Source organism: Lacerta agilis, chromosome 9, assembly GCF_009819535.1.
Source record: "Lacerta agilis isolate rLacAgi1 chromosome 9, rLacAgi1.pri, whole genome shotgun sequence".
Lineage (NCBI taxonomy): Eukaryota > Metazoa > Chordata > Lepidosauria > Squamata > Lacertidae > Lacerta > Lacerta agilis.
Genome location: NC_046320.1, coordinates 4975247 through 4986234, shown reverse-complemented (window position 1 = coordinate 4986234; position 10988 = coordinate 4975247). Strand labels below are relative to the sequence as shown.

At 42.6% G+C, this 10988-nt stretch overlaps 1 protein-coding gene across 1 annotated transcript in view; it reads right to left on the bottom strand.

Moving 5' to 3' along the window:
• Positions 1-495: 495 nt before the first annotated feature.
• TBC1D19 (TBC1 domain family member 19) overlaps positions 496-10988 on the bottom strand; it is a 63189-nt gene continuing 52696 nt past the window's right edge. The window contains 3 exon segments of the mRNA XM_033160202.1: positions 496-879; positions 7629-7699; positions 9502-9617. Of these exon segments, the coding sequence (XP_033016093.1) occupies positions 805-879; positions 7629-7699; positions 9502-9617 (262 nt within the window). The 3' untranslated portion in view covers positions 496-804.

Here is a 10988-nt window from a genome sequence, read left to right as displayed (position 1 = left end):
CAGTTTCTTTCACGGCACGGAAGGTTCTATGATAAGGACAACTGTTGCCGATCGGTCCTGCTGTCAGCTCCAAAACGAACAGATTTTGGAGGTTTTTGGAGTGTTTCAAAAACTGACAAAACCTGTTGGTCCAGAGGGAACTGCAGGGCAAAGGGGAAAAGGAGTACGTCACAGAAAAAGGATGCCTCCATCATACCACCTTCAACTCTAAAAACGTCCTCCGCCTCCAGCCAAGAACAATAAAACAAGATGCTTCTTCCATCAGGAATGATATAGAAAGGTTGCAAAGAGAGGTATTGCTGTGATTTTTCATAGGAAGTGTTATTATTACACTTTTAAAGTTAAATACTTTAAAGAAATACCTTTTTTTCAAGTATTGCAGGACTTTTCAGATGATGGATGGTGTGACTGGATAATATATTATAACTGAAGACATCCCTTCCCACCTTACAGCCTCAGAAAGGCAGAATTGAACTCTAGAATGATTATACGTTATTTCCTTTTTGGTGCATTTAATTGTACATGCATTTGGGGGTTATCACTTAGGTGGATTGGCTGTTATGTGATTTGCATTACATCCAGGTACCGCAGTTTGGCTAAAATTCAGCAGCATGCAGCAGCGCTAACTTGATATGCGAAAAGCATTTTTTTTTGGGGGGGGGTTTCCAGGTGAGAAGTGCAGTTTTAACTCTTGCAGAATTCTGCCCATTAAGGTTTGAGCTTGATTTTAATGAAAGTGTTGCATAGTTTATTATTAGCGTCTGATGAAAGTCTAGCAGTGCAGCACAGCAGCTCTGAGGAACATCAAGTGCCGGTGGCGAACAGAAAAATCTGAAGAAGAGGCATAACTTTCAGGGTCGAAAGATCAGCAAGTACAGCCTGGAATAAAAGGGGAAAATGTCACGTTATGTTTATAATTAAGAAATGAATGTTGCTTTTTAAAAAAAAATTGCAACATTAACTAATGACATCTTCATTTACCTGCTTTTGCTTTTACCTACAGAAATTCACTTTAATTCTGAACCGTACTATGAGAGTCCTATACATAGTGGGATCAAGTACACTGAATCCTTATTTTAGGATTTAGGCCTCATTCAAATATAAGTGGTACCATGGGTGCAGAAGACGGTCTAACATTTCACCTTGTATCTAAAAATAATTGTACATTAGGAACCCTTATCCTGCTTGTCTGGAGTAGTACTTGAAAAATAAGTCTTGATTTGTAAGAATGCTGCACAGTGAGCCTTCTCAGTGAGAGCGATGTTTATTTTTTTAAATCTTATTTTAAAGTAAGAGTGCTTGGCATAATCATGTACAGACAACCCATTTTCATAAAGGCAGCAAAATGCAAAGATCACTCTCCCCAGTCCAAATATTTTGAGGGACGTTTTGTCCAGACGGAAATGATGCCTGGACAGAAAAGGTTATACCATGCAATCTACAAAATATCATGAAACTGTTAAGAAGTGGGACAGGGCTGGGGGGGGGAGAGAAGGGATGAATGGTGTTATATGTTTTGTTTAAAAATGGTTTAATAAATATTATTTTTTTTAAAAAGAGAAGGGATGAATGGAAGGATCATTTATGGAAACATAATAAATCATACAGTTAATCTTCTCATGGCAACAAAGGTGTTAATCTTTAAAGCTTTAGAGCCCAGGTCTTGGATATTTAAGTAGCCATATCCTCTGACATTTGTCTCCCCATTTTTTTTAGTTTTGGAATATGGCCTTTTTGCAGGTGGCATCACCATCTGAAATGGAGGTCATCACTACTGATATTAGGGACTTTTCTGTGGTGGCTCCATGGTAATGCTATTTCCTTCCATTAGAAATTTATGAGATCTGTATAGCCAAAGGTTGTAGGATGACCGTGGACCCCCCACAACAGAATTTTAGATTGTCTGCCTTAGATAGGGAGTTTCTGTTTCTGTATTGATACCATGCCTTTTTCTTTTTTTTAGGACAAGTTTTTTCTAATCATATAGTAAATGGGAAAAAAATGCTGTTTTTAAAAATGTTCTAATAAATCTAATCAAATATGGGCCACTTGGGGACCAAAAAGGCTTAAAAATGTATTAGTAACAACAACAACAACAAAAAGCAATAGTGCGAAACGAGCAAGGGGAGGGGGGAGGAAGAACCAAACACCATGAACATCTGTGGTTTCTGAAAATATATGACGGTGCAAATACTGGAAAGTGTACTCATCAGCTCAAAGTTTTAAATTGCATAAGGGCACGACTTATGTCCTGCAGAATGAGTATGGATGGACCTTTTAAATATAGCTCCCTTAATTGAGTTAGGCAAATAGCGGGTGTGTGGATAAATAACTCTTGAAGCGTTGAACACAGAAAGAAGGTGATTGGTAATGAACTGGTTTTGCATTTTCTTTAATACTACCTTTCTCAGGGGTTCAGGACGATCCACTATTATTTAGTAATGTTTTAAAGAGTTTCACACACACACACACACACACACACACACACTCTTTCTGGCTTATCACTGTTAACTGAGAACAAGAGCAGGTAGATAGGCGTGTTGGTCTGCCATACTCAAAACAAAGTAAAACATTCCTTCCAGTAGCACCTTAGAGACCAACTAAGTTTGTTCTTGGTATGAGCTTTCGTGTGCATTCACACTTCTTCAGATACACAAGAGTGTTCTAGTGTACAGCATAATCACTCCCATTTCATTTCCCCCCACCTCCCAATATGAATGGAATAAACCAGGGGATATTTCCAAAGCACATATTGTGTGTGTGGGGGGGGGGGGTGTTGCTCCTTAATAAGTCATGAACAGCTAGCCAACAACAAACCACGGCTGTATCTTGGGTAGAATTGTTGCCTGTTACGAGAGCCAAGCGTGATCCCTGGCTCAGAGATAACACAAAGCCAAGGTTTGTCTTGTTCTTACCAGGGGAGGGGCGAAGTGAGAGCCACCTGGCAGCCCATATAAACACAGAACTGGTTCTCGGAAAACCACAGTAAGTTAGAAATTGGCCTTGTTATGTGTGAATGGGGCTGTAGTACAGTCGTACCTTGGAAGTTGAACGGAATCCGTTCCGGAAGTCCATTCGACTTCCAAAATGTTCAGAAACCAAAGCACGGCTTCTGATTGGCTGCAGGAAGCTCCTGCAGCCAATCAGAAGCCGCGGAAGCCCCGTTGGACGTTCGGCTTCCAAAAATGGTTCGCAAACCGGATCACTTCCAGGTTTGCGGCATTCGTGAGCCAAAACGTCCGAGTACCAAGGCGTTAGGGAGCCAAGGTAGGACTGTATATGAACATTTTCTTACTGTCATTGCTCAACAGTTCACAGCTCAAGTTATATTTATTTATTTGTAATATCACAGCCCAAAGGCAAAATGTCAAGAAAGCCGCAAAGAGTCAGGCAAGATAAGCACCTGTGCACACATAAATTAAGCACAACCCACATTAAAGTTAAACCAGCGTTAGAACGGATTTAAGAACAAAGCCCTAAAAAGGTAATCCTGCAGCAATTTACAATTTTTTACCTCTACTCTGGCAATTAAGCCAGATTAACTACAGATAAGCCTTAACAGAAGCAAAGTCTGGAAAGAGTAAAGCTAGCGTATTTGAAGTGAAAAGCTCCAAGTACAGATTTAGTTTAGCAGTAGAATATAGTTTAGCTGAATGGGCTCCAACATGGGTGCAGTACAAGCCTATGTATGTCTACTCTTAAGTCATAATCAATTTATTGCATGTATCCAAAGGCATTCACAATAAAATCTGCCCCACTCTTTCATGGGACTGAATGTGTTTGTTCGTGCCTGCTGAGCTTCATGTTCCATAGCAGCCAAGTCACCTGAATTGCTTTGGGGCTACAAACTAGCCAAACACACCCGTTTTTGAAGGCCACCCATTTTACACAACTGGGGGAAAGCTAGCCATATTTAGTAACAGTCTGGAGAGCTCTGCAGATGAGCTGGGGCCCTAGAGATGAAGCATCGAATTGAGGAGTTGGGAAAGTTAAGAACTTTTGCGTGTTTGCCAACACAATGGGGCCAGGAAACTAACAATCATTCCCTTCCCCCAGGGGCGTCGCTGGGGAGGGGCGGTAGGGGCGGTACGCCCCCAGTGACAGGGTGAGCAGCGGCGGGTGGGGGTGTCAAGCGGTGGCCCCTCCCGTCACTCCCACGCGCCGCCGCTCCCTCCGTCACCCCGGGAGCAGCAGCGCTGCACGGACGGGGTGCTCGCTCGGTCCGTGCAGCGCTGCTCCTCCCGGGGTGACCGGTGGTGCGTGGGGAGTGGTGGGAGGGGCCGTCGCTTGACACCCCCACCCGCCGCTGCTCACCCTGCTCACCGCCGCTCGCTCCGTCGCCGTGGGAGCAGCAGCGCACAGTGTGTGCGGTGCTGCTGCTCCTGGGGCGACGGAACGAACGGCGGCAAAAGGGAAAGGGGGGAGCAAACGGGCGCTTTTCTCCCCTTTTGGCTGCTTAAACGCGCCAGCTTTGCTTCTCCCCCCCCCTTTCGGCCGCCCCTTTCAGCGCTGGCTGGGCTGCGGAGCCGAAAGGGGCGGCCGAAGGGGGGGGAGAAGCAAACAGGCGCGTTTAAGCAGCCGAAAGGGGAGAAAAGCGCCCGTTTGCTTCCCCCCTTTTCATTTTCGGACGCTTCTTTCGGCGCTGGCTGGGCTGCGGCTCTGCAGCCCAGCCAGCATTGAAAGAAGCGTCCGAAAGGGGAGAAAAGCGCCCGTTTGCTTTCCCCCCCTTTTCACTTTCGGAAAGCAAACGGGCGCTTTTCTCCCCTTTCGGACGCTTCTTTCGGTGCCGGCTGGGCTGCAGAGGCGCAGCCCAGCCAGCGCCGAAAGAAGCGTCCAAAAGGGAAAGGGGGGGGAGCAAACGGCCGCTTAAACGCGCCTGTTTGCTTCTCCCCCCCCTTTCGGCCGCCCCTTTGGGCGCCAAAAGGGAGAGAAAAGGAAGCAAAGCGCCCGCTTTGCTTTCCTTTTTTTCCCCTGCGGGGGCATCCCCAGGGGCGTGGCATCGCGCTGTGCACGTGCGTCATGACGTCATGACGCATGCACATGCCGCAATGCCCCGCCCCCAGGGGTGCCTCTTGGCTTGCCGCCCCTGGCAGCCAGGGGGCTAGAAACGCCCCTGCCTTCCCCAACCAGAAGAAGCTTTTCAGAAAACATCACCAAACCTCACAGTACTGGACTTAGCTTAAAAAGAAATAACAAACCCCAAAAAGAAAACCCCAAATTAGAATGCCATCCAGAATGCCACATGTACAGCTATCTGCCTGCTGGGTACAACTTGTGTCGACGTGATGCAATAACTGAAAAACTAGCTCTTCAGGACAAAGTTCATTCCTTTGAAGGCAAGGTGACTAATACAGGTAAGATGAGAGAAGCAAAAAGGGAGACCTTTAATCATATGGTAGGGAAATCCCAGTTTCCTGTTGGTAGTCCTGCTGCTCTTAGGGTTTGGACAAATGGGAAATAAAACGGGCAAATGTGATTAAGTGCAAGTATGTATAAAGTGTCGTACATTGGGGCAAAATATCCTAACTTCATTATAAACCTTCATGCGCCAGGGGAAAACGTTCCTTTTTAACCAGGCCTTTGGTTGATTTGATTGATATCCTATGCCCTTTTAAAATGTGGGTGTTGTTTTTTTTTAGGGGGGATGTTATTGCATTGTTGTTTTTATTCTGATTATATATTTTGTGGTTTTATATTTGGATTTTGTTGTGTGAACCACCCTGAGACCTCCAGGTATAGGGTGGTATATAAATTCAATTAATAATAATAATAATAATAATAATAATAATAATAATAATAATAATAATAATAAACCATGAGCCAGCAGTGACTGGCAGGAATGAGATCTTGGGGTCATGGCTAATAGCTAGGTGAAAAAGTCCACACAGTATTGCAGCAGCTATGAAGAAGGTAGATTCTATACTATGGATCATTAGGGAAGCAGAAGAAAACAGTGGTGTGACCAAACTCGTAATAACTATCATCAGGATATTGGAGACATGGAAACTGGCAATCGAAATGCTAAGAAGAAGAAGAAGAAGAAGAAGAAGAAGAAGAAGAAGAAGAAGAAGAAGAGGAGGAGTTTGGATTTGATATCCCGCTTTATCACTACCCGAAGGAGTCTCAAAGCAGCTAACATTCTCCTTTCCCTTCCTCCCCCACAACAAACACTCTGTGAGGTGAGTGGGGCTGAGAGACTTCAGAGAAGTGTGACTAGCCCAAGGTCACCCAGCAGCTGCATGTGGAGGAGTGGAGACGCGAACCCGGTTCACCAGATAACGTGTCTACCGCTCTTAACCACTACACCACACTGGCTCTCAAGGAAGCTGGAAATCTCCCCTATGAGAAGAGGTTACAACATTTGCAGCCATTTTGTTTAGGGGGGAAAATCTGAGTAAAGCAAAGGCACAATAGCAATGTGTAAAATTATGCATGGCCAGTTCTGTCTCCAGGACAGCCATCTACCAGCTCCATCTGGTACGCAGGCTGAGAGCCTACATGCCCACAGACTGTCTCGCCTGAGTGGTGCATGCTCTGGTTATCTCTCGCTTGGACTACTGCAATGCGCTCTATGTGGGGCTACCTTTGAAGGTGACCCGGAAACTGCAACTAATCCAGAATGCGGCAGCTAGACTGGTGACTGGGAGTGGCCACCAGGACCACATAACACCGGTCCTGAAAGACCTACGTTGGCTCCCAGTACATTTCTGAGCACAATTCCAAGTCTTGGTGCTGACATTTAAAGCCCTAAATGGCCTTGGCCCAGTATACCTGAAGGAGCATCTCTACCCCCATCGTTTAGCCTGGACACTGAGGTCCAGCTCCGAGGGCCTTCTGGCGGTTCCCTCCTTGTGAGAAGTGAGGTTACTTAAGAGTAGATGTTTAGAACTGCACTGTGAGAGTGTTATATTGTCTTTTGAAAACCTACACATAGTGGAAGTGGTTTGTAGTAAACATATTTTTTCCAAAAAAGTTATCCATGTTGGCCCAGGAAAAGGGTTCCAAAATCCATTATTAGGGCAATACCATTTATTAAGGCAACTAACATGTCACAAAATAGCCTTTATCAGGCTAGATGGTAAAAGAAAGCAACGAGGGAGAAAGCCTCATCTGAATACTTGCTGCTTCCACCAATATTCTGGAAGACTCTTAGCAGATGAAGATTCAAAGCTTCACCACCAGCCAATTTCTATCCTCTCCACTTGCCTAGTTCGGCCTCTGACTGAAGTTCAGCAGGAGTTGAAAACTCGAAAAGTATTGCCCTAAAGTGGATTTAGGAATTTCTCTCTCTTCATCTAGATGTTCTATCATTCTTCTCAGAACAGGGGCACGCATTTTTAAAAGTGTACACTCAAATTATATTAAAGGCCCTAAGTGGAATTGGAAAAATAATTCAATTATTTCACAGCGTTTACAACCCAGTTTAAACGTTCTTCTTTGTATTTGTCGTAAGAGTATCATGAGCTTCATCCATATATTTTCATAACTTCCTCTGAATATTTAGCCGAGATAAGAATTTCAGCAGAGAGCCTCACATTGCATGCTATGTGCACACGAAGCTTAAATTACTGTGGTTGGCAAGTTGTCACAAACTATTTCCATTTTCTCCCACTGAAACTTATCCTTACTTCAGCTGCAGCCAGTGATGTCACCTCCATTAGATTCACAGCTCGGAAAGCAAACACAGCAGCTGCCAGGACTGAAAAAGAATGCACAATATTTAGACTGGCGGCCTACTAATTAGTTGCTACAAATATTTTGGTCTAGCTATTCTTTACGTTCAATTCAGTAATCACTTACCGGTAGTTTGGGAAATACTATATAGCCAGCTTAAATGTGCCATTCTAGTAAATTTGTGACAGTTTCATGTTAAAGAAAAGCCGTACGAGAAAGTCATTTAAAGTGCACAACAGAATAAATATATTAAGAATCTCTTAAGTTAATGTGATCTTTGCCTTACTTGTAGTTCTATAAATCATGTGTCAACACGAATAGAAGTTATTAATATTGCAGCTGTTGTATAAGGGATTATTATTTTGACCAGAATATAATTGAAATTAATAAGCTTCTGGAACGCAGAAATAAAGAAAACAATCAAACCATCGAATCTAGCATGCTGGGAGCTACCTAAATTATATAATGCGGTATTTGAATTATTGGTATTAGTATTTGTATTATCAATGGGACGCGGGTGGCACTGTGGTCTAAACCACAGAGCCTAGGGCTTGTTGATCAGAAGGTCAGCGGTTTGAATCCCCGTGACGGGGTGAGCTCCTGTTGTTCGGTCCCTGCTCCTGCCAACCTAGGTGTTCAAAAACACATCAAAGTGCAAGTAGGTAAACAGGTACCGCTCCAGTGGGAAGGTAAACGGCGTTTCCGTGTGCTGCTTTGGTTTGGAGTATTCATTTAAACAACCTTAAATCAATGACTTCCCTTCTTCTCTTTCCATGGTTCAATTTACATACCATAAATCCCTGTATACTTTTACATAAATTAACCATTCAATATTCCATTATTACATCCATCAAAACTTATCTACACTGTTGAATTTATCTTAATGCTGCCAGCATTTTTAAATTTATACAATTTTCACCCATATATTCAATAAACATTCTCCAATCTTCTTTAAATGTATGTTCTTCTTGTTCTCTTATTCTACAAGTTAAATCTGCAAGCTGCGCATATTCCATCAGTTTAAGTTGCCATTCTTTGGTTGGGACCTCACTTGTTTTCCATTTTTTGGGCTAACGAAACACAGGCCGTGGTAGAAGCATACATAAATAGTATTTATTGACACCTGGGAATTTCCATCTGATTTATCCCCAACAACAAAAAATATTCTGGTTTTTTGGGAAAGGTAATTTTAAACATTTTTTTCAGTTCATTATAAATTATTTCCCAATACCCTTTTATAAGTCCACCACATATAGCAAAACATACCCTCAGCCTCATTGCATCTCCACAGCACTTATCCAATTCATACTTAAACATTTTAGCAACTCTACTCAGAGTTAGATACCATCTGTAAATCATTTTCAGATAGTTCTCCTTCAAAAAATAACATGCTGAACCATCTCCTTTCCTAATTTGGGTGCAACCCATCCAAGTTATAGCACTATCCTTAGTATCACTGGGAGCAATAAACTTCTACTTAAATCAATGGGAATTCAAAGGATTATAACGAAAGAGATTGTTCCTCGTATACCAGTAAGAAATTAATGCCAATAGTTTATGCATAAATTTGGGTGAATAGCTTTCTTGACTCTTTAATCTTAGCTAAGCCAGTTCTCAGAATAGCAGAAGTGAGTGACCAGGACAGAGTCCCAGCCACTCTCAGTGTCCAAAATTCTAAGTTTTAAGACATTGAGTCGGAGGTCACACAATGAATAGCTACTGAAACCATGCAATTGCACACGAGGAAACTGAAGCCTCTTGTGTTGATATCATTTTTCTTTAAAAAGGGAGAATATCAATACCATCAACAAAATATGTTTTCATTACCAGCAAGAATTTCCAGAGAGTTGTAGCCCAGAACTCTGTCCCACAAAAGCAGAAGCTGATCTGTAGCTAAGTAGCCGGAGAATGCTCGTACCATCCATTTAAATGATATCCTTAGACTACGAGTGGGGGGAAAACACACACACTATTATATTTTCCTGTAACATACAATCACAGTGGATTTGCCTTTTGACTTACATGTGCTTATGTGGATTTCTGAGCCTTAAACGGAAAAGAGCGCAGCTAAAGCCAAAGCCAGCTAAAGAAAGTAATTCTTCTTAATGCTAAATCTGGCATGATACACTAAGTTCACTAATTCAGAATCTATTTGCTATCTGGTTCTTGATCTTAACAGTATTTCAGTATTCAAAATCGAAAAAGAAAGTACTGTTTAGCATCAATTGTAAATGCATTCTCATTAGAGTAACAGCAAATGCTATGTGTCTCCACGCAGGTAAGAAAAGATGTCAACCTTGATTTTCGTTACTCTGAGTTTGTACCTTGAAGCAGGAGTCTTTAACTTCTTCAGACCTGAAAAAAACATCTTTAACCCAAAAATGTGTTTTGGGACCTGCTTCTTAATTTTTTAGCCTGTATTTGAATTGTGATATTTCTGGTGTTCCTACAGACTGATTCAGTAGTGGATCCCAATGAGTTACTGTAGACACCACTGGGAGGAATGATATACTGTACTTTCCCGTGTATAAAACTAGGGGTTTTTTCCCCCACTAAAAAATAATGTTAAAAAGAGGGGGTAGTCTTATACACGGGGGCAATCTCCCCCCATTTTCTTAATTTTGAGTCTCCAAAAATAGGGGTCGTGCATGACGGTAACATGAGGGTGCTGGAGGTGAAATAGTTAAACCAGGTTACCAATCAGAACCCAGAGGGGGTGGAGTCAGAGTGACAGTTAGTTGGCAGTTGAGATAGAGAGGTGGTTAGTTGTGGGAGTGGGTTGGAATTGGGAGGTTGGTTGGAGTGGGTTAGGAAAGAGTGTGGGTAGGTGAAGTTAGTGTAACAGGAAAACTGAGTCAAGACCAGTTAGGAGAATAGAATACAAGTAAAATAGCTGAGAGGTAGTTAAGTGAGGGGAAACCGGTAGAGGGAGTTATAGGTCTGGAAAGACACCCATGTTTGACGTTGTTTGCAATTGTTTATGAAACCACATGGTTGTTATTCTGTAATTAATAAACATAAGTTTGATGTTACAATTTAACCCTCACTGGACTCAATAGATTTACCAGGTAGGGCCTGGTTGGTGGCAGCGAGAGAAAAGAGCGTGGTGGCACAGGGATCAATCGACCGTGAAATGTCCGGGGAACCTGTGTGCGATCGCCACAGCATGTTATACACAGGGGTGCGTTATACATGAAAAAATATGGTATATGGTTTTTATTTGATTTTACAAGTGTAAAGTTATAACAATACCAAATACATATCCATATAAAGAGATTTCTCTGAATCTTGAGACTTCCCACCATCCCCTCCCT